We start from the raw sequence: 23,950 nt of genomic DNA, 5'->3' as shown, positions 1-23,950 counted from the left end.
TTCAGCGCCTTCCAAGTTGCCCAGTCTTCTGAGTGCCCAGGGGGGAGTCTCTCATCTGGTATCACCCATGAATTGAGGTGCTGGGTTTGGGCCTGCCACTTTTGGACTCTCGCTTGCTGGGGTGTTCCAGCGAGTGTCTCTGTAGATCTAAGAAAACTATGTCTTGATTTAAGTCGTTGACGTGCTGGCTGATACCCAAACAGGGGATGAGCTGGAGATGTCTCTGCCTTGGTCCTTTCACTATTGGCTGCTACTTCCCGGCGGATGTCAGGTGGTGCAATACCGGCTAAGCAGTGTAATTTCTCCAGTGGTGTGGGGCGCAGACACCCCGTGATAATGCGGCATGTCTCATTAAGAGCCACATCCACTGTTTTAGTGTGATGAGATGTGTTCCACACTGGGCATGCATACTCGGCAGCAGAGTAGCATAGCGCAAGGGCAGATGTCTTCACTGTGTCTGGTTGTGATCCCCAGGTTGTGCCAGTCAGCTTTCGTATGATGTTGTTTCTAGCGCCCACTTGAGAGAAGCCTCCTCGCAGGATTGCAAGACATCCGGGCGTCCCCTGGGCAACGTCTTCGTAGACGGCCGATTCTCTCAACCCAGAAGCAACCAGAGGCATGGGATAAAAATTCAGTCATATATCTGTTTCACTGATGGAGTGAGAATAAGGCATCCCATCCGCCGACAGAGGGCGCTGTGAATGGCGTGGAGAAGTGATTGCCAAGCATTGTCTTTTGGACTTCAACTCCCAGAAGCCTCAGTTCCATAGACGAATGAGGAGGAATTCTGGGAAATGAAGTCCACACATCAGGGTGTCTCGCCTCTGTGAAGAAGGAAAGACTGGGTCAGAGCTAGGGTGACGTCACCACGCCCTACAGGACGTTGATAGGCCGCGAGCGTGGTTTAAATCCACCAATCAGAGAGCGCGGGCTGTTCTGCGTCACGGAGCGGCCATTTCAAGCGCCTGAGTGAGAGTGACAGAAGAGTTTCCTCAGCGTCTTCGAAGGGAGGCTCTCAAGAAGGAGCCTGGAAAGAACTGGCTGCTTCTGACAGGGCGAACTACGGACACGTATGTTAACACGTGTCCCTTTCCATGTGTGAATGGGGGGCTGTGGCGCTGAAGTGTGTGTGGGGGGGGGGAGAGTAGGTGGGCCCTTTGCAAAGGAGGCTTCCCTAGCAGTAATTCCCTTTCACTCTGCGCATGCACAGAGGAGCTTTCCCTGCTCAGAGAGTTTCCTGAAATTTAAACTCTTAATTTGGGGAAATTGATACCATAATTGGGGGGAACTGATACCAATAGGTTAATAATATAGGTATATATTGCCAAAAGCATTTGGATACTATAGGCAAAGTTGAAAGCAGTGTTTTAGAATGGGAACATTTCAAATGTGATGCTTTTATTTTATTTTATTTTAAACCAAGTGGAACTCGTGCAACTTTTTTTTGGGGGGGGGGGGGACACGACAGTTCCACCTTGTCTCCTGTGCTATTCTAATAATATAATATATATTGTATATACATATAATATTTATAATATTATAATGTAATGCAATATAATACCACTACTATTAATAATATGATATTATAATTTGCTACCGGACCCAATTCAAGGTGCTGGTTCTGGCCTACAAAGCCCTAAACGGTTCCGGCCCAAAATACCTTTCGGACCGCATCTTGGCCTACGAGCCCACGAGGACCTTGAGATCGTCTGGGGAGGCCCTTCTCTCGATCCCACCTGCCTCACAGGCACGGCTGGCGGGGACGAGAGAGAGGGCCTTCTCAGTGGTGGCCCCCCGGCTGTGGAACACTCTCCCTGCACACATCAGACAGGCGCCCTCCCTCATGTCCTTTCGAAAGAGCCTGAAGACATGGCTCTTCGAGAGGGCATTTAATTAAGTGCTAACATTACGGTAGGCTGAGCGAAGGAAGATAGATGCTTTTGAGCTGTGGTGTTGGAGGAAAGTTCTGAGAGTGCCTTGGACTGCGAGAAGATCCAACCAGTCCATCCTCCAGGAAATAAAGCCTGACTGCTCACTGGAGGGAAAGATACTAGAGACAAAGTTGAAGTACTTTGGCCACATCATGAGGAGACAGGAAAGCCTAGAGAAGACAATTATGCTGGGGAAAGTGGAAGGCAAAAGGAAGAGGGGCCGACCAAGGGCAAGATGGATGGATGGCATCCTTGAAGTGACTGGACTGACCTTGAGGGAGCTGGGGGTGGTAACGGCCGACAGGGAGCTCTGGCGTGGGCTGGTCCATGAGGTCACGAAGAGTCGGAGACGACTGAACGAATGAACAACAACAACATTACGGTAAAGAAGAATTGGAACGGAACAAGGAATATGAGACGGGTTATGATTCCACTATGAGACGAGCGGATTTTTAGTGTAGTCTGTAAGTGTTGTTAGTTTAGATGTTGTTGAAACTGGGTTTTTGTAATTGTCTTTTATGTGTACTGTACACCGCCATGAGTCGCCCTTATGGGCTGAGAATGGCGGTCAATAAGTGCATCAAATAAATAAATAAATAAATTATATATTTATATTACATGTAATATTACTAATAATATTACAGTTTAATTGATATAGTACAATATAGCAATATTTAAAACTGATATTGTACTATGTTAATATAGTGTATGTATATATACCTTGTATGTATATATACCTTGTAATGAAGCAGAGAGTGTTTGAGGACCGGGACATCCGTAGGGATACCAAGGTGCTTGTCTATAAAGCTGTTGTCCTCCCAACCCTGCTATATGTCTGGGAAACATGGACTGTCTACAGACATCACATGCAACTCCTGGAACAATTCCGTCAGCGCTGCCTCTGTAAAAAACCAGCAAATCTCTTGGGAAGACAAGCGGACAAATGCCAGCGTGCTGAAAGAAGCAAAGACCACCAGCATTGAAGTGATGGTCCTCTGCCATCAACTCTGCTGGGCCGGCCACGTTGTCCGGATGCCTGACCACCATCTCCCAAAGCAGTCGCTCTACTCTGAACTTAAGAACGGAAAACGGAACGTTGGTGGACAGGAAAAGAAATTTAAAGATGGCCTCAAAGCCAACCTTAAAATCTCTGGCATAGACACTGAGAACTGGGAAGCCCTGGCCCTTGACCGCTCCAGCTGGAGGTCAGCTGTGACCAGCAGTGCTGCAGAATTCGAGGAGGCACAAGTGGAGGGTGAAAGAGTGAAACGTGCCAGGAGGAAGGCGCGTCAAGCCAACCCCGACCAGGACCGCCTTCCACCTGGAAACCACTACCTTCACTGTGGGAGAAGATGCGGGTCAAGAATAGGGCTCCACAGCCACCTACGAATCCACAAGGAAACCCATCATGGAAGACCATCTTACTCGTCCAACGAGGGATCGCCTAAGTAAGTAAACCTTGTAAGCCGCTCTGAGTCCCCTTCGGGGTGAGAAGGACAGCATATAAATGTCGTAAATAAATGAAATAAATTATTTGTTTATTTTATTTCGAGCATTTCTACCCCGCCCTTCTCAACCCCCGAAGGGGGACTAAGGGCGGCTTACAAAAGGCACAATTCGATCCTACACATAGTAGGATAAAATACATAGCAGCAACAATTATAAATAGTTAAAACAATCCAATTATCCAATAACAACTAATAAAAGCCAATCTAGTGATCAACATTCGCCAAGTTCAAAATCCGTAAGTTCATTCTGCATTGTCGTAATCCTATCCAACTCTAGTCGTCATTGTCCTTTGTCTTTCTGCCAGATTACCCAAAGGCCTGGTCCCATATCCATGTTTTTAGTTTCCTTCTGAAAGAGAGGAGGGATGTCGATGACCTAATTTCCCCAGGGAGCGAATTCCACAGCGAGGGCCACCACCGAGAAAGCCCTGCTCCTCATCCGCACCAACCTCACTTGTGATAAAGTTGGGGCCGAGAGCAGGGCCTTCCCAGAGGATCTTAAACTCCGAGGCGGGACGTAGAAGGAGATGCATTCGGACAGATGTGTGGAGGGAGACATTTTGTAGACACGCACTGTTTTGCGACACAGTGATTCAATTTTATTAGCAAAATGGAAGTTTAGCCAAAGGGAATATACTATTGCCAATTTTAGATGGGCTCAGAGGTTTCTTGTTACATTCATGAAACACAGCTCCACACTGCAGTTGTAATGTGTGATAATGCACAGTTTGAAAAGCTCTGCTTTAATATCTCCATCTCTGGAAATATCTATACCACACTTTTACAGCACTATTATACTATTTCAACATCCTATGGAATCCTTAGGGCCCATCCAGACTGTACCTTTACCCCAGGAGGAAAAGGAAGAGGGGCCAACCAAAGGCAAGATGGATGGATGGTATCCTTGAAGTGACTGGCTTGACTTTGAAGGAGCTGGGGGTGGTTACGGCCAACAGGGAACTCTGTTGTGTGTTGGTCCATAAGATCATGAAGAGTCGGAAGCAACTGAACGAATAAACAACAACAAACATCTAGTCAGGGGGTGCTGTGGTTTTTAACTTTGAATATGATTTTAATGGATTTTAACTGTGAAATTTTTAGTGTTTGTGTTTAATTCTGTTTTAATATTTGTATATTTTGAATTATATACTAATGCTTTTATATCTAGCTGCTTTGAATCCCCTTTGGTGGAGATAAAGCGGAGTATAAATATAATAATAGTATTGTTAAAAAAATGATCATTAAAACCAGAAATTCAAAATATTAAAAGCTAAAGTCTAGGATTTGGATTTATAGAGCTTTAAGCCATGTTTAATGCATCACTGCTGTTTTGCAGTTATACCATGGAAGACTTGAAGGCAGTCGTACATTCAGAATGTGAGGTGATGGAAGCAAAACCCAGTGAGCGTGTGAATAATGGTAAGTGGTTTCAAAAATAACTAAGTGAGGTAAATGGTGAAGCCTAGATAAAATTGTAAAAAGTTTTGTGATTAATCCATAATGCTTGTCCTGTGTATGTCTAACATCAAGTTCGACCCACTTGTGTGGTCCAAGAATGGTTCAGGTGATGATAGTATTATAGAGCTGAAAGAGACCACAAGAGCTATACAATCCAACTCTCCTGCCATGCTCCTGTACATAGACAAAACATCCCTGATTGATAACCATCCAGCTCTGTTTAAAAACAATCAGAGAAGGGGACTGTACCACCCTCTAAGGCAGCATATTCCACTGTCAATCAACTCTTATCATCAGGAATCATGGGAGTTGTAGTTTAGTGTGGCATCAGCACTCTTTGGCAAAGACTAAGGGCCTTGTAAAACTATAGTTCTCACGATTCTACAGCAGAGTGATGGCAGGCAAGCTGCTATAAAACTACCGTACATGGATTCTGCAATGTAGGTGCATTCGTATTCAAAGGATTGGAATGAATTTTGACCTGATAACATTTGCTTATTGAAAGGACTCTTTGATAGAATTAAAATAATAATAATAATGAATTCTTTATTCTGGATTAATTGCAAATGGTTACTTCAAACAACAGTAAACAATTATTCTCTCTCTCTCATATATACATATGCGTTGCTGTGGCCCAGTCTGTGTTTATGTGTTTTGTGTGTATATATGTGCATATATTTGTGTATATGTGTATAAGTGTGTTTGCGTATATATATCTGGTTTTGCACATGCGTTGTAATGTAATTTTTGTTTGTTTGGCTTTTTAAGTCCCTTCTGCTGTGTTTTTCAGTGTGTTTATGAGTGATGGTCACTCGTTGACCTGATAGGTGTCTTGTGTCCAAATTTAGTGTCAATTTGCCCAGTGGTTTTTGAGTTATGTTAATCCCACAAGCGAACATTACATTTGTGTGTGTGTGTGTGCGTGTGCGTGCGCATGCATTAATTAAAACACAGGCTTCTATTGATATCTGGTTTTCACTGAGCTGTCCATGGTGTGTACTCCCTCTAGAACAGTGGTTCTCAACCTTTCTAACACCGTGACCCCTAAATATGGTTCCTCATGTTGTGGTGACCCCCAACCATAAGATTATTTTCATTGCTCCTTTATAACTGTAATTTTGCTACTGTTACGAATTGCAATGTAAATATCTGATATGCAGGATATATTTTCATTGTTACAAATTCAGCATAATTAAAGCATCATGATTAATAAGAAAAAATATGTTCAGGGGAGTATGGAAAACAGATGATGGGATTTGCAGTATCTTCAACTGATTCAGCTCTGACCTCCATAGATCACTGAGACCTCCACACAGAACTCCCATGTCAAACAAAAAATACTGGAGGGGTTTGGGAGGAATTGACAGTGATTTAAGGGAGATGTAGTTTACCTACATCTGGAGAGCATTGTGAACCCAAACAACTATGGATCTGGACCAAACGTGGCATGAATATTCAATATGCCCAAATTTGAACACTGACGGAGTTTGGGGAAAATCGGCTGGGTTGCGGCCTTGCCGGAAGGCAGGACCGTGGCCTTGCCGAGGGAGCCTTTGCGTGAGGACAGCCCTCGGCTGGGTTGCGGCCTTGCCGGAAGGCCGGATCGCGGCCCAGCCGAGGGAGGCTTCTCGCGAGGAGAGCCCTCGGCTGGGTTGCGGCCTTGCCGGAAGGCGGGACCGTGGCCCAGCCGAGGGAGCCTTCTCGCGATGAGAGCCCTCGGCTGGGTTGCGGCCTTGCCGGAAAGTGGGACCGCGGCCCAGCCGGGGGAGCCTTCGCGCGAGGAGAGCCTTCTGGGTCACAGCCTAAGGAGGCGGCCTCACAACCCCTCCGAAATGGCCAAACGACCCCCAGGTTGAGAACCACTGCTCTAGAAGCCCATGTAAAACTAGCTTAATTTTAAGCATGTATTGAACTTCATTAGGGTGAACCAAAAGATATTTACCCATGTGAATTTATGCTGAAAGTAATTGGATTTAATTAACAGTGACAGTTACTTGTTTTGTCAGCAAAGTGAGAATCTGTCTTTAGTACACCCACACCACATTGTGTTTAAGATAGAGATCTAGTTATTATGCCTACACAAAAGAACAAATATACATAGAAAGTTGTACCTTTACTCATACTTTTGGACTAGGGTATATACTTTAGATTATATTAAACCGATTCTGTGTTCTCTTGTTGTACTGTTAAGCCATCCTTGTTGCGTACGATAGTAGCAATATGGAAATGTCAATGTGGCAAAAGGAATATGTTAGTGTATTATCAACAGAATAATGTCATATTGATCATTGCAATAACAATAAATGATGTGCCATGTCATTGCAGACATTCCCTTCCTGGCGGATGAAAAATTTGACTTTGACCTTTCACTGTCTCCTATGAGGTAAACTAAGTACCTGCAATACAAAAGTGCATAATTAAAGGGGAAAGGGTTTTGAGGTGTCTAACTTGCTACCTTTTTTTTATAGTGAAAATGAAGATGAAGTTTTTCTTGGACCAATGGGCCATAAAGAGAAATGTATTGCTGTCTTGCTTGAATCTCAAGAAGGGCTGAAGGACAAAACCTCGCCAGCAGCTCTGGATAAACCATGGAGTCCACTTGCTGGAGAGAAATTTGTGGAAATTTTTAAGGAAGCTCATCTGGTAGCACTGCAGCTACAAAGTGCAAGCAAAACCAAAAGAAAAAATGCTAGCCAGCAGGAAGAAGCAAAGTCCGGGACTGTGGAAAAGTTTGTGCAAGAATCAAAATCAAAACTGAAGATCCTTGAGAGAGGAATAGTGACCAATAAAACTCCAACATCGATAAAGCGAGAGACATTTTATGTGGGGGAGAGTCCAGTTTCCCAACTGCCATCTTCATTACAGAAGTGTTCAAGTCACCCTGCCAGAGTGACAGAAGGCTCTCATTGCCCGCAAAGACTTCTAAATGCATCTAGTCCCGGGAAACTGGATAAATTACCCAAAACATCTGTGATGCATTTATCCCAATCAAAGAGTGACAAAAGCATTAAAACACCAAGCACATTTCAGCCTGTAAAAAATGCATCTGGAAATAACAATAGTGTAACCAAAGGACTGGTAAGCTTTTCCTATTTCTAAATAGCTGAAAATTTAGTTGAGTACACACAAGAGTGGTTACTTTCTGTGCTTCCGCTTAATTAAGGTGGCCTTTATTTTCTTCCTTTTCCCTTTTTTTGGAGTTTCTTAAAAAGAGAACAAATGCCTGCCTTGTATACAGTTTATTTAAAGTGGTTGGCCTGGGTTTAAAATATTTTATTCTGACAATATTCCAAACTCTTTTGCTGCTAAAGTAGTTATCCTACTCCTAGTTAATTGCAGTGTAAATCCAGGGTATTTAAACTGATTGGTATTACAAAATATTACTTGAAAGTTAATGTTTGTATTGTTACCTGCTTAAATACATCCTTGTGTCACGGCAGGAGTATCCAGTGAGTAGTTTCTGTGTTGAAGATATGCTATTTATTTATTTATCATGTTAGGGGCAAACCAAACAGTTGTATTGCATTTTTTAACAAAAAAACAAATTTGCAAGCTTGTAGTTGATTAAATGTCCTATGAGCAGAAGCTGGCCACTTGGAGTGCCTCTGGTGTTACTATAAGAAGGTCCTCCACTGTGGATGTGGCAGGGCTCAGGTTGCTTTGCAGCAGGTGGTCTGTGGTTTGCTCTTCTCCACACTTGCATGTTGTGGATTCCACTTTGTCGCCCCATTTCTGAAGGTTGGCTCTGCATCTCGTGGTGCCAGAGCGCAGTCTGTTCAGCGCCTTCCAAGTCGCCCAGTCTTCTGTGTGCCATGGGGGGAGTCTCTCATTTGGTATCAGCCATTGATTGAGGTTCTGGGTTTGAGCCTGCCACTTTTGGACTCTCGCTTGCTGAGGTGTTCCAGTGAGTGTCTCTGTAGATATTAGAAAACTATTTCTTGATTTAAGTCGTTGACGTGCTGGCTGATACCCAAACAAGGGGTCAGCTGGAGATCTCACTGCCTTGGTCCTTTCACTATTGGCTGCTACTTCCCGGCGGATGTCAGGTGGTGCAGTACCGGCTAGACAGTGTAATTTCTTCAGTGGTGTAGGGCGCAGACACCCTGTGATAATGCGGCATGTCTCATTATGAGCCACATCAACTGTTTTCATGTGGTGAGATGTGTTCCACACTGGGCATGCGTACTCAGCAGCAGAGTAGCATAGCGCAAGGGCAGATGTCTTCACTGTGTCTGGTTGTGATCCCCAGGTTGTGCCAGTCAGCTCTCACTTGCTGAGGTGTTCCAGTGTCTCTGTAGATCTTAGAAAACTATTTCTTGATTTAAGTCGTTGACGTGCTGGCTGATACCCAAACGGGATGAGCTGGAGATGTCATTGCCTTGGTCCTTTCACTATTGGCTGCTACTTCCCGGTGGATGTCAGGTGGTGCAATACCGGCTAAACAGTGTAATAAGATATGCTTATTTCTAAATAGTAAATATAGGGAAGCTTAGAGGTTTGGGGGAAAATTATTCACTACTTTCTACTATCAAGTTCTTTGATCTGCTGAAATACTCATTTCCAAAGACAGGTCAATTCACAATTCCACTGATGATTACCATATTTAAATGGTGTTCGAGTTTCATAGCATTTGAAATCTCTTTGTCTTACTCCCCCCTCCCGCCATATCTTAACCTTCTAGCCAAAACAAGGGAAGCTTTCAAGTTCTTCCAGCAGGAATAATCCGAATAGCATGGGGTCATCTGAAGATTTGCTGTCTGAAAAATCAAGCATTGCTTCAGATGGAGAGTCACCTTTCTGTAACAGCTCTTCAGCACGAGAGAACCAAACTCTTCCTACTCCCAGCAAGGTGAATGCTCTTAATGGGTGTAACTCAATATGTAGCTGTTTCAGATTTCTCTCATCAGTTATAGTTGCTATGTCAATCTTTCTGCTTCTCCTGTCATTAAGAAGTAGGTTTAACAAAGAATCTAGAAAAATATGACTGTGAATGCTTTTGAGACGACTGATCAGGATGCATTCAAGCTCCAGATTCTTCACCATTGCCTATGCTGGTAAAGCTGTTGGAAATTTCAGTCTAATACTTTTCCTGCTTTTGTCTTAAAATGACAGGCAGTGGTATGATTTGGATTAATCTCTTTACTGAACAGATTAGGTTCTATATGTTGCTGTGAAAAAGTAGTAAGATTTATAAGATAGCATACAAATATATGAACTACTAGCCATCCTCTGCCACTCGTTGCTGTGGCCCAGTCTGTGTATATGTGTTTTCTGTGTGTATATGTATATGTGTGTGTATGTATTTGTGTATATGTGTATACATGTGTGTTTGCATATGTGTGTTTGTGTTTTTGCGCATGCATTGTAATGTATTTTTTGTTTTTTGTCTTTTTAAGTCTCTTCTGGTGTGTTTTTCAGTGTTTTTATGAGTGATGGTTACTTGTTGGCCTGATAGGTGTATTGTTTCCAAATTTGGTGTCAATTCGACCAGTGGTTTTTGAGTTATGTTAATCCCACAAACAAACATTACATTTTTATTTATATATAGATAGAGGGATGCAATCCTTTTAATTTGAAGAAATGCAGTGCATATCCAAAGTCAAAAATCGTTGGATATCCTTGGCTTTGTTACAATATGGCATCAGCATTGGACATTCTTGTGGTACCTGATTTTTTACTTCTGCCTTTATAGTTGAGTGCAAAGACAAGGCAGCTGAAACCTCCAAGTAATGTCCGTATGAGAAATATCACTTCATCTTCTTCATCGTCATCTGTTTCCAGCATGAATTCAAGCCTGAATTCAAGCCTGTCACTCTCACCTAAAACTGGAAAAGGTAACAGTTAAATCATTTATTGATCCTGATTTTAGTAAACTGTGCTTAAAGTGATTCTTTATTTATCAAATTTGTATGTCATTGAAAATCATAGTTTAATTAAGTGGAAGCAGGCACTTTCTTCTTTATTGGAAATAAGAAAATCCTTGGGTTCTTTGTAAAGGACATGGTAGTTTATGAAAGGAACGATTATAGTGTGGCAGAAAGTAAGTGTGTGTAGATTCAGAAGGCAGTATTGAAAAGCAACAATAGTTTTGAAGATCATATAATCTATGCTTGAATGTTGTAGTTTAATTTGATGTCAATTTAGCTTTTCAAACCTGGTAATTTCTAGATAAAAGGAGGTTGTTGCTTCAATGTGCTAAAGAGTATTTTGGTAAGTGTTTCAATAAAATCATAATTGCATGTCTAAGAGATCAATGGACAGAGTAATAGTGGTCAAAATGTATCAGACATGTAAATTGTCCATGTTTAAAAATGGGTGGTTGTTATAATGGAAATATACAGCTTGGATGCTAAATGTTTATCTTACTAGTGCTAAGGTAATATTTATGAGATAGCAAAAACCTTGCTACTGCAGTTATCAGTATTTCTGTATTCTGAAAGTTAATACTGTATTTCTTCAGTTCTAAGACACACACTCCCCCCCCCCCCCCCGCCCTAAAGATAAATGTTTTCCCCTGACATTATGTCTAGTTGTTTCCAACTCTGGGGATTGGTGCTCATCTCCATTTCTAAGCCAATTAGCCGGTATTGTCCGTAGACACCTCCAAGGTCATGTGGCCGGCATGACTGCATGGAGTGCCATTACCTTTCAGCTAGAGCAGTACCTATTTATCTACTCACATTTGCATGTTTTCTAACTGCTAGGTTGGCAGAAGCTGGGGCTAACAGCGGATTAAACATATACCCCCCTATATAAACATCTCTAAAAATTGGTTGTGTCTTAGAATCACTGGCGTATCCTATGTACTTTTGTTGCTGGTGGTGGTCCTGAAATTACGGTGCATCTTATAATCGATGGCGTCTTACAATTTAAGAAATATGGTACTTAAAGTAACCACACAGCTCATTATAGTTCCCTCTTGAGTATGTTCTGCACATAAATGGCTACTCCATTTTTCTATGTGAGGCGGGACATCATGATATGTGGTAGGAATTATTGCTTCTCCTCTTCCTCTTCCTTTTCTCTCATCCTCCTCACCAGACAGGATGCCAGATTAGGATGAGATTCTAGATCAGTTGCAGAAATTACGTGGAGAACTGTGTAGAATTAGACACCCCTAAGGCTACAGGTTTTCAGTCCTGGCTGTGGATACCACATTTTACTGAATCTAAGGTGCTATTGAATGTAAAGTATACTCCGTTTTTGAAGATTCAATTTGAAAACATCCCCCCCCAACCGCCCCCCCCCCAATTTTCTTAGAATATTTTTCAGAATTTCCTCTGCATGCACAATATTTTGTTTTTGTTTGAAAACAGCATTGTAGTGCAATCTTTTATGTGGGATGTGGTGAGAGTATGGAGAAACCCAGGAGGCATCTTGTCTGCATGAGTCTATTTTACTAAGTCTGTGGTCCTGTTGGGGATGTGATTCTCAACTCTGCCAGACGTAAATTGGTTGAAGCTGTGGACAAAATGGGCTGACAGAGCCATTTGGATTTGGGGCTGGGACCCTTCCTTCTTCTCACTTCACTGTTGCCTCTTTCACCTAAAAGCCTTCCAAAACATTTGCTGCTTCTTCTCCCTTCCAATGCTTTCTTCAATCCATGCTTTTGGCATAATCCTGATCATGTGTGTTGCAACATCTGCATATTCAGAGTGCATCTCAAGATTTGTTTCCCTTTCTGCCCTTTTCTCACCTGAGGTGTTCACATGCGGATTATAAGTTCCTTAAAGCAGACTTATTTTTGTGTTTATGTCATTGTAAAAAAACCAAAATGCATTAATGATGGTGATTTTATTAATGTGTATGCATATTTAACGACAGATAACAAATCTTACTTATTTCTAGTACACACAAGTGGCATTGCGACAAAAGCTTTTGCAAACAGATCCAGCCTCTCCTCCACTCCAAGCAAGACTTCTGCAGTTAGGTCTATGAAAATGTCATTGGGACAGACTTCTCATATGGATACATCTGGAAATATACAAAAATCCACAAGTGCTACTAAAGGAAATCTTTCTGTCAGTGTACCCAAATATAAAGCAGCTGCTGCTAAATGTGAGACTTCAGGCAGCGGGATTCAGAAAGGGGGTTCAAATCCTAGTAAGAAACTGGTTCAGAAAAGTATGCTGGGAAACCTAAAAGCAAGTTCAAGCCCTAAACTCAAAACTAAAGCAATGTCTCCAGTCTCAAAAGAAGGTAAGAATACCTATCTTGCCAAAGTGATAATTCACAGAGGCCTAACATTTTGGAACATGTCTATTGTATGCTTCACGCTGTTGCACTTTTTCTTTTCCCTCTACTTAGATATGTCTGCAAAAAGTGTAGCTGCCAGAGTATTGCAACCAGTCAAGTTATTGTCCTGTGGCAATGCTGAAAGGTGATTCTATGTGATTCTTTCTTGGCTCCCTCTTTAAATCACTTCTCATTTAACTGTCTTGAAGGCAAAAGAAGAAATATCAAGTTACCATATTTTCTGGCATACAAGATGACTGGGGGTATAAGACGACCCCCAACTTTTCAAGACAAAATACAGAGTTAGGGATATACTCACCGTTTATGACTACTCTGCATTCCACGGAGACTGACCGGGGGTGATGGCCAGCTGGGCTATCCTCGCGGCTCCTGCTGCTCTCCTCGCTTTACTTTCAAGGCCCTCCTCTGTCCCCGCTCACCTCCTCCGAAGACCACTGGGCTCTCCTAGGCCCAAGGAATAGCCTCCAGATGACAATTCACAGCAGCCCCAGGCAGCGTGCCTGGGATGTGCGCACAGACATTCTGGGAGCCATAGTTCCCTGACTGCTACGGTTCCCAGAATGCCTTAGCGAGCACATCCCAGGCACGCTACCGCCTGGGGCTGCTGGGAGGCGCAAGTAAGCACCGTGGGACTATGACTCCCAGCAGCCCTGGTGGCGGATGTGCTCGCTGAGGCATTCTGGGAGCCGTAGTTCGCAGAGACCTACAGCTCTCAGAATGCCTCAGCGAGCACATCACAGGCATGCTGCTGCCCAGGGCTGCTGGGATTCGTTGTCCAGAGGCACAATGACTTCCAGCAGCCCCGGCGGCTGCATGCCTGGGATTGGCTCGCTGAGGCATTCTGGGAGCCGTAGGACTCAGGGACGTATGGCTCCCAGAATGCCTCAGTGAGCACATCCAACCTTCCTTGGGCCTAGGCGAGCCCAGTGGCCTTCGGAGGAGGTGAGCGTCGGGGGTGGAGGAGGACCTTGAAAGTAGAGCAGGGAGAACAGGAGGGAGCCATGTAGACAGCCCAGCAGGCCATCATCCCAGGCAATGGCAATACAGCCTGCCGTTCCTCTTCCCAGTTCCATCCCTCCGCCCTTCTCCTCCCTCCTTCTTTAGGCTGCGCCACTAAGGGAGTTGGATTTTATTCTTTTCCTGTGTATGTCTGTATATGTTTGTATGTCAAAAATTGGCATTGAATGGTTGCCATATATGTGTACACTGTAATCCGCCCTGAGTCCCCTGCAGAGTGAGAAGGGCGGAATATAAAAGCTGTAAATAAATAAATTCTTTTACTTATTATTTTAATTTTATATCTGGCATACTAGACGACCCCCGACTTTTCATAAGATTTTCCAGGGTTAAAAAGTCATCTAATACGCCGGAAAATACAGTAGTTAAGAAGTAGTAGAGTAACCTGAAAACTTTCCACTTAAAGAAATGTCTCACTACTGTATTTTTGTGAGTTCAGCTAATTTAACAAGTCATAGCTTTCTTAGCTGTCGTTTTATGTAGTGTATGAATTCACTCAATGTATAGTACAGCTTTTGAAGCGTAAAGCTATTTCGATTACCCCTCTTAAATTACGATTTCATCCGCTGCTGCATTGCTGGTCTCAAATATTATGTCTCCTATTTCTGATCATGATTTGCATTTTGAGTCAATAATTCTGAAGAATAATAAATGCCACAATGCACTTCAGAGCATGCAAACCACCAATGAATTAATTGGGCTGAAAGTAAACCTTAAGCTGGGGTGCTGCTTGACATTATTAGACATAAATATTCTGGATAGCTTAAATTGAAACCAGCAATTGTTTCACTTTGGATTTTAAGTTTCTAATATTACATGTATTTTTGCAGCAATGTTGCAGTCACGCCACCCCTCAAACGCTCAGAAGAAGGGAGTATATCAAAATCCTGTTCTGCTGCAACGTCTGCTTTAAGGACTCCTGCTAGTAGTGTCAGGCATTCTTCATTGCCTACACCTGGTGGTCGACGCCTTTCTGGAATTCCAATGCTGACCCCCAAAACACAGCCTAGATTTATGTCTTCTCCTAATCCCGAATCTCTTCATCAGGTCTCCAAGGTGTCTTCCAAAAAGCCACAAGTGCCTAGGTAAATCCATGCTTGCTAAAATGCAGTGGTACTATAGAATATATTTGTTTATTCTCATTTCTGTAGACTGTACTTCAGACATATTTGTCCTCTATGTAGTTGGCTGGTGTGATATTTCAGAGGAGATCAATATAGATATGACTCCGAAGGAGCTCAATTTCAAGATAACTTGCACAATAACTTGGATGATCAAGGATCAGAATATGAAGTGCTCAGGTGGATTTTGGACATTTTAGGATTGGCATCTGTTGGCAAACGAGAAATAAGTATGAAGTCAATTTCTTTGCTTGCCTGGCAGATACAAATTTTAATGGCACCATACCTATGTTCATCAAAGAAAAATATATTTGGAGCTGGGTTATTGTGTGTTTTCCAGGCTGTGTGGCCATGTTCCAGAAGCATTCTCTCCTGACATTTCGCCTGCATCTATGGCAGGCATGCTCAGAGGTTGTGAGGTCACAGACTTCACATTCTCTGAGCATGCCTGCTATAGATGCAGGCGAAATGTCAGGAGAGAATGCTTCTGGAACATGGCCATACAGCCCGGAAAACACACAACAACCCAGTGATTCCAGCCATGAATACATTCGTTAATACGTCGTTGGAGCCCTTTCACAGCAAAAATCACCCAAGATAAGCCCAATAAACACATGCAATAAACACATGCAAGCCTATACTAGGATTGGTCAATTGAATATGCAAGGGATGGAACAGATATTTGCTACAAAAAAAAACACACACACACAAGACACCACAACCTAGGTGGAAAATAAGACTATTTTTATTGCACTTACATGCATCTATTTAAAATCTGAACACGTGATACTCTATAGTACTTGTGCAGTTCTGCTGTACCATCCCACAAGTTACCTGTTCACTTACGGTGATCCTATGAGTTTCATAGGGTTTTCTCTCTTCAAGTGCATTTACAGCACCCAGTGTCCATTGGTGGTCTCCCATTGAAGTACTAACCAGAACTGACCCTGCTTAGCTTCCAAAATGTAATTAGATCTAGTGCCTCTATTTAGGCCAAACCTGTTCTTGCTATTAATTATGAAACCAATGCAGTAAGTAATATAAATGAAGTTGGGCTTCCATAACCAGATTCTCCATCCATGACTTGAAAATATTCCCAAAACTATTTCCAGAAGGCAAATCTTGATTTTTGTTATTTTATATAAGGGACACCATTTTACTAGGTACTGTATATAATGGGATTTGAGCACTCGGTAATTTTGGTGTCCACGTGTGTGGGTCCTGGAGCACAAACCGAAGTAGATACCCATGGGCCCACTGTCATGAACTTAAACTAGTCTGTTTCTGAACTTGTACTCGAAATCTAACACAAAACCGTTGTCTCTTTTCCTATCTAGCACAAAATGGGAAAAGGACAGCAAGACAAAGGTGAGCACCTCTAGCTCGTCTTCAGCAGAGGAAAGCTCAACTCTATCACAGATTGAGCCTATTGCGCTTGTCTTTTCGCCAGAGAAATCTTCTGAAGAGCTGGAACAGGATGAGACTAAAAAAGAGGAACCAGCTGAAGAGGTGGGCTGCAGTTTTATCTCTAATGTGTGTGACGCCAGTACTATTTCTGCCTCAGAGGTTATTGCTTCTAAGTTTCCAATGGAATGGAAAAATGCTAGCACCCCCTGGTGTCTCCTGTAGTCTCAGGAACACTTCAAGTTTCAATAAGTTTGGGATTCGTTTAATTTATTTAAAATCTTGTTGAGTTTTATCGGAGATTTGTAAATTTAAAAAAATGGAAAGCAAGCTTATTAAAAAGGCAGCTATGCCAATAGTTGCTAGTGTCAGACTTTAAATAGTATGAAATAATTAGGGATTGTAGCTGATAAAATTCTAAAGAAAGTTATCTTTTTATATTCCGAATCTGTATATATTTCTCTATTGTAAACATGGCGATCCGTTTGTCCTTGAGTGTTTTTTTTCCTCTTGTACCTCATAGAGAGACTACCTCCTTCTGTTGTATTTAAGATGGCTTGTCATTATAGACTTTGTTTACTGAGATTAATTTATGAGCTGTTCCTCTGGTCAGGTTTTCTTCACTTCCATGTATTATGCTACTTTTAAAGTTGTATTAACATTATTTATATATTCATTTATTTACGACATTTATATGCCACCCTTCTCACCCCGAAGGGGACTCAGAGTGGCTTACAAGGTATAAATACATACAATACACTATACTATTAGTGCCCCCAGGACTGAAGACCGACAGGTCGCAGGTTCAAATCCGGGGGGAGGCGGATGAGCTCCCTCTATCAGTTCCAGCTCCTCATGCGGGGACATGAGAGAAGCCTCCCACAAGGATGATAAAAACATCAAATCATACAGGTGTCCCCTGGGCAACATCCTTTCAGACGGCCAATTCTCTCACACCAGGAGTCACTCCTGACACGACAAAAAAAAAGTACAATATCAGCATTAAAAACTTGTATATTGTACTATACCAATTATATTGTAATATTATTAGTAATATTACATGTAATATAAATATAGAATTACAATATCATATTAGTAGTATTATACTGCATTACATTATAATATCATAAATATTAAACGTATATACAATATTATATTATATTACTGGAATAGCACACGAGACAAGGTGGAACTGTCCAATGCCCTCCCCCCCTCCCCCCACCCATTCACTCTGTATCTGTGCATGTTTCTACTTTTACTTATTAACACTTTTTGTATCCACATTTTTTTCTTCAATATATATGCATGTTTTAATTTCTTTTCAGATAATAATATATATGCCTCTTTTTGAGTTTTTACTCTGGCTTGTAATTTATTTGGGACATTCCCTGCTATTCAGGGTCCTTTGTGCTGTGGTTTCATTAAAAGACTCCTCAAAACTACCTCTTGCTGAGTAGAAACAACCAAAATAACATAGCTTTTCAAGAAGATGACAGTGGTATTTATGTATTTATTTATTTATTTACACTACTTCTGTCCCGCCCATATCAGCCCGAAAGCGACTCAGGGCGGCATACAACATCGGCACAATTCGATGCCATATATAAAATACATACATTGATAAAAAGCAAAAAAAGAAACATTACAATACATTTAGAAATACAAAAACCATGAATAATAAAAAATTTAAAAACTTTGTCCTCTGCTTCAAATTCTCATCCGTTCCATCGTCTTGGCCATAATAATCCTTGTGCTAATAGTATTGTTCTTACGAATGTTCTCCTTTAATTCAACATGCTTTCATAAGATATACAAACAGTAGCCAACATCTATAAACAGTTTTTCTTCTCTCTCTTTCTCTAGTGTTTGCTGGTAGACATTGGACTTGATAAAACACCAATTGGAGTAGATAAAATTGTCATCCAGAAGTGTGAAAACAAACCTCTCATTGATCTTTTTAACACCCCTGAAGTAATTAAGGCCGCTCCAGTTAAACCTACAGGACAGGTAAAATATACTTCTATTCATACAAATCTGCATGTTTCGATGAACGGGGGCTTGCATGTAGTTCCTTCAGAAATGCTGGTTTCGGGGAAAAATATCATTTCACCTGTTGTTATTACAGGTGCTAAATGTTAGTGTTTAAAGTACAATAAAGTAATAGTAATTCCTTCACAATGCATGCAAAACCCAATTACAGTGTTCCCTCACTACTTCGCAGTTCGCTTTTCGCGGACTCGCTGTTTTGCGTTTTTTTTAAAAAAAAAATTTGTCGTGTCAGGAGCAACCACTCTTGTTGTGAGAGAATTGGCCGTCTGCAAGGACGTTGCCCAGGGGACGCCCGGATGATTTGATGTTTTATCATCCTTGTGGGAGGCTTCTCTCATGTCCCCGCATGAGGAGCTGGAGCTGATAGAGGGAGCTCATCCGACTCCCCCCGGATTCGAACCTGCGACCTGTCGGTCTTCAGTCCTGCCGGCACAGGGCTTTAACCCATTGCGCCACCGGGGCAATATATATTTGCACTAGTGTATATATATTTGCACTAGAGCTGCGCCTCTCCTTGCCACGTGCATCATGGGAGATGCCAGCCTGAGAAGCCGACTCCTGCAGGTGCCCCACTCGCCCAGCTCCTCCTCCTCACTCGCCCCTGCAGATGGGAGCCCTTTCAAGTTGACAGCGGGAGAAGGAAGGAAATGAAGGAAGGGAAGGATGATGGGCAGGTCTAGAGGGGTGAATGGGAGGTGGATAGGGAGGGAAGAGGGGAGACCCGCGTGACATCATGAGACTAACCCGGTGCAAGGAAAGAAAGGTGGGAGAGGTGCCAAGCCCCCTAAAAAGAAAAGGGTGTCAGAATATACTCAGCAGATGAATGTACACCAAAAACAAAAGTAGGACTTGCGCAGAGGCCGCTTGAGATGCTACTTGCTGATGTGAGATTGGCATCCCTACTTCGTGGATTTTCATTTTTTGCGGGTGGTCCTGGAATGTAATACCCGAGATAAGTGAGGGAACATTGTACTTTACAACCTGGGTGTTGCCTCTAACAAGGGCCAATGATTAGCTAGTTTTTACAGTATAAACATTGACATTTAATACCATTATGTGTGGAATCCACAAGAATATAATAGGCTTAGCAGCATTACTACTTAGACATCCATCCATGTCTATTTCACCTAATAATAATAATAATAACAACAACAATAAAAAAACTTTATTTATATACCACTCCATCTCCCCAAGGGGACTCAGAGTGGTTCCCAAGTAACATCACAAATTATACAGAGTCAAAACAACATAACCATAAGATTAACAGACAAAATATAAGCATAAAAATTGTTGCCATAACACACATATATTAAAAGTAATCCTGCCTGTTCAAGGCAATTAAAATTTTAAAAGGCTGGGCCAAGATTTGTGCAAGCCCAACAATTCTAGGGGGCCCAGGAATTAAGTGCAATGCTATGGCAGGCAACAATATTAGGTACGGGTCTGTGGCTGTTCATTCCGGGGCCAATTAGAGGAAATGATCTGGGTAACTGGTAGGAAGAATAAGGCCGTATTAGACAATGTGTGGGGCTGAGTTAGAACTGGTCATTTTCAAAGGCTTGTTGGAACCACCAGGTCTTCAGGATCTTATGAAAGGAGGGGAGGGATGGGGCCTGCCTTATTTCCCTTGCAAGGGTGTTCCAGAGACCGGGGGGGGGGGGGGGGGGCACCACTGAGAAGGCCCTCTCTCTCGTCCCCACCAACCTCGCTTGAGACGGTAGTGGGACCGAGAGGAGGGCCTCCCCAGAAGATCTTAGAGCTAGTGTTTGTACACTGCAGGTCATCTAACAATAATTAACATGTGGAATAACACAATTTAATTATGAAACATCATGATGAAAGCAAGCATGTGCAGCAAAGAAAACAGTGCTTGGAACTCAAAATAAAGGCTGGTATAAACAGATATGTTGAGATACTATCAACGAAGGTGGCCTTTCAGAGCAACAAATTCCCTCATTCGGTTCAGCCCTCGAGAAGGCCCCATCTCCTTCCAATATATTGTGGTTCGCATTAAGACACTTTCACCAGAGCTTAGGGCTCATGTAGAAGGAGGCAGCCAGTTAGTAATATCCCAGTCAAATGCAGCTAAAGCCACCATATGTGTCTCTTGGTCCTAATAGTATTCTTTCTGTTTCTAGCTAATAGACCTGAGTTCTCCTCTCATTCAACTTGGACCTGAAGGAAACAAAGAAAACATAGATTCTCCTCTTATGAAGTTTTGATCCTTCGAACCATCTTTCAGACAGGAAGAGTGTCTGTTGGGTTTTCATTGATCAAGGAGGGTACTAGACTGTAAAAATAAGACTTGAAAATGTTTAAAATTGTAAACTGTGAGTGCATGCTAATTATGTTGCTGCTAGGAAGAATGGGGATGTCAGTTTAAATATTAAAATAAGCTTATTGCTACATGTGAATTGTAAAAATGTTCAAAGCCATTTTAGACGTTTGTTAAATACAATAAAGTAATAAATTTTAAAGATCATCTGCGGGTTTTTTCAGTGGTTCTCAACCTTTTCAATGCTGCGACCCTTTAATACAGTTCCTCATGTTGTGGTGACCCCCCAACCATTAAATTATTTTAGTTGCTACTTCATAACTGTAATTTTTCTACTGCATCTGATGTGCAGGATGTATTTTCATTCACTGGACCAAATTTGGCACAAATATCCGATACGCTGAAATTGGGATACTGGTGGGGTGGGGGGCGGCGGTATTGATTTTGTCATTTGAGTGCTGTTACTAGGATTTATAGTTAACCAATAATCAGAGCATTCTGAACTCCACCAATGATGGAATTGAACCAAATTTGGCACACAGAACTCCCATAACCAACAGAAAATATTGGAAGAGTTTGGTGGTATATTTAATTTGGGAGTTGTAGTTCACCTCCATCCAGAGAGCACCGTGGATTCAAACAATGATGGATCTGGACCAAACTTGGCACAAATACTCAATATGCCCAAATGTGAACACTGGTGTAGTTGGGGGAAAGTAGACCTTGACATTTGGGCGTTGTAGTTACTGGGACTTATAGTTCAACCTACAATCAAAGAGCATTCTGAACCCCATCAACGATAGAATTGGTCCAAACTTCCCACACAAAACCCCCATGACCAACAGAAAATAGTGTGTCTTCTGATGGTCTTTGCCGACCCTTCTGACACCCCCTCGCAACCCCCTTGGGTCCTGACCCCCAAGTTGAGAAATGCTAAAGCCAGCACTTTGAAATGTGCTCGGTAGTAGACTGGCAACCAGTGGAGCTAACGCAACAGGAGGGATTATGAAGTTACGAAGAAGATAGGCTCTGTAGGTTTGTTAAATTGAATTTGTATGGAAATAGGAATAGGTACATTTTTCAGTGTAGCTCCAGCCACAGAATCAAAGAATAATAGATTTGAAAAGGAACCACATGGGCCATCTAGTCCAAACCCGTCATGCAGAAAAAGCACAATCAAAGCATCCATCCTCTGTTTAAAAGCCTCCAAAGAAGGAGCTTCCACCACATGGTTCAAAGATTAAAAGCTGGACAATTGCAACAGTCACACTTGCCTCAAGCAGACAAGTTCTTTCTCCCATCCTGGGCATTCCAGACATAAACTCCACTAGCCTAGTTTCCAACAGACCTCACAACCTCTGAGGATGCCTGCCATAGATGCGTGTGAAACGTCAGGAGAGAATGTTTCTGGAACATGGCCATACAGCCCAGAAAGCTCACAGCAACCTAGTAATTTTGGCCGTGAAAGCCTTAGAATCATAGAATTGGAAGAGACCTCATGGGCCATCCAGGCCAAGAAGCAGGAAAATTGCATTCAAAGCACCCCCAACAGATAGCCATCCAGCCTCTGTTTAAGTCATCTTTCATGAATCTTTTTTACTCTACAAAAGAGACATATGCAGTGTGCATAGGAAAACGTTCATTTTTTTAAAAACTATAGCTTGGCCCAACAGGCTGAGGAAAGGCCCTTGACTTAGAAAATTTGGACTCCCCTGGTTTATGAGGGTATGGGCCACCCAACCTCCCCCCACTTCCCAACTCCCCAATGTATAGTACACTCTTCAGGAACTGTTCTTGTTTTGCATTTCTTTTCCCAAAATGCATGCACTGTGAAGCAGGTTAGAGAGTCCAATAGGAGAGAAGCACCTTCCTCAACTTTGGAACACCCTCCCCAAAGACATCAGACAAGCCCCTACGTTGGCAGTCTTTAGGAAGAGTTTGAAGACCTGGCTGTTCCGATGTGCCAGCAATATGTCCCAGAAGCACTTTATCAGAATTTTAAGATGGTCTGCACATTGCACTTACCCTAAAATCCTACATCCACCTGTCACACTCAGCACTTTTTAATCTGTACCCATTACATTTGGCCCGGCCCTAGTTTTATTGTGTTATGGTGTATTGTTTTTATTGTTTACTGCTATTGTTTTAATGTTTGATTTGTTTTAAGTTACGTGTTTTGTTATGCTGTTGTGTTATTGAGGCCTTGGCCTGTGTAAGCCGCATTGAGTCCTTCGGGAGATGTTAGCGGGGTACAAATAAAGTTAATAATAATAATAACACCTCAGCAAGCGAGAGTCCAAAAGTGGCAGGCTCAAACCCAGAATCTCAATCAATGGCAGATACCAAATGAGAGACTCCCCCCTGGGCACACAGAAAACTGGGTGACTTGGAAGGCACTGAACAGACTGCGCCCTGGCACCACGAGATGCAGAGACAACCTCAAGAAATGGGGCCACAAAGTGGAATCCACGACATGCGAGTGTGGAGAAGAGCAAACTACAGACCATCTGCTGCAATGCACCCTGAGCCCTGCCACATGCACAATGGAGGACCTTCTTGTGGCAACACCAGAGGCACTTCAAGTGGCCAGCTTCTGGTCAAAGGACATTTAATCAACTACCAAGCTTGCAAACTTTGTGTTTTGTCAGTTTGTTTTTGTTATAAATGTAATACAAATGTCTGGTTGTTCCTGACACGATAAATAAAATAAATAAAATTTCTTTTTCCAAAATGCATGCACTGTGAAGCAGGTTAGAGAGTCCAATAGGAGAGAAGCGCCTTCCTCCACTCTGGCTTCCCTCCCTCGTTGTGATCCTGAAGAGAGTCTCGCCTCAACATCCCAGGAAAGGCAGGCTTAAGGAGCGACGCCGCCGCCTTCTTCCCGCCCTTTGTGCGCTCAGCTCCGCCCGGCAGGGGGCGCTGTCCCTCCGC

General features: G+C 42.5%; 1 protein-coding gene across 1 annotated transcript; it reads left to right on the top strand.

Moving 5' to 3' along the window:
• Window positions 1–928: 928 nt before the first annotated feature.
• On the top strand, window positions 929–21,221 carry GTSE1 (G2 and S-phase expressed 1). The gene is made up of 12 exons (XM_067468803.1): window positions 929–1,070; window positions 4,776–4,858; window positions 7,223–7,280; window positions 7,366–7,975; window positions 9,579–9,746; window positions 10,590–10,731; window positions 12,746–13,096; window positions 13,205–13,277; window positions 15,001–15,255; window positions 16,629–16,800; window positions 18,559–18,702; window positions 20,883–21,221. The coding sequence occupies exons 2-12, from the start codon at window positions 4,783–4,785 to the stop codon at window positions 20,964–20,966; spliced, it is 2,133 nt and encodes a 710-aa protein (XP_067324904.1). The 5' UTR covers window positions 929–1,070; window positions 4,776–4,782; the 3' UTR covers window positions 20,967–21,221.
• The last annotated feature ends 2,729 nt before the right edge of the window (window positions 21,222–23,950 follow it).

The sequence above is a fragment of the Anolis sagrei genome, chromosome 5 (genome assembly GCF_037176765.1).
Source record: "Anolis sagrei isolate rAnoSag1 chromosome 5, rAnoSag1.mat, whole genome shotgun sequence".
NCBI lineage: Eukaryota > Metazoa > Chordata > Lepidosauria > Squamata > Dactyloidae > Anolis > Anolis sagrei.
The sequence above is the reverse complement of the archived record's forward strand: the minus strand, read 5'-3'. Positions and strand labels throughout refer to the sequence as shown.

What these genes read in the sequence shown, in the direction of transcription:
- GTSE1 (XM_067468803.1), top strand. Translation starts at nt 4,783, where the DNA reads ATGGAAGACTTGAAGGCAGTCGTACATTCAGAATGTGAGGTGATGGAA. An exon ending in ATAGTGTAACCAAAGGACTG is followed by an intron (nt 7,976 to 9,578) that starts GTAAGCTTTTCC and finishes TTAACCTTCTAG; the next exon opens with CCAAAACAAGGGAAGCTTTC. An exon ending in CTCACCTAAAACTGGAAAAG is followed by an intron (nt 10,732 to 12,745) that starts GTAACAGTTAAA and finishes ACTTATTTCTAG; the next exon opens with TACACACAAGTGGCATTGCG.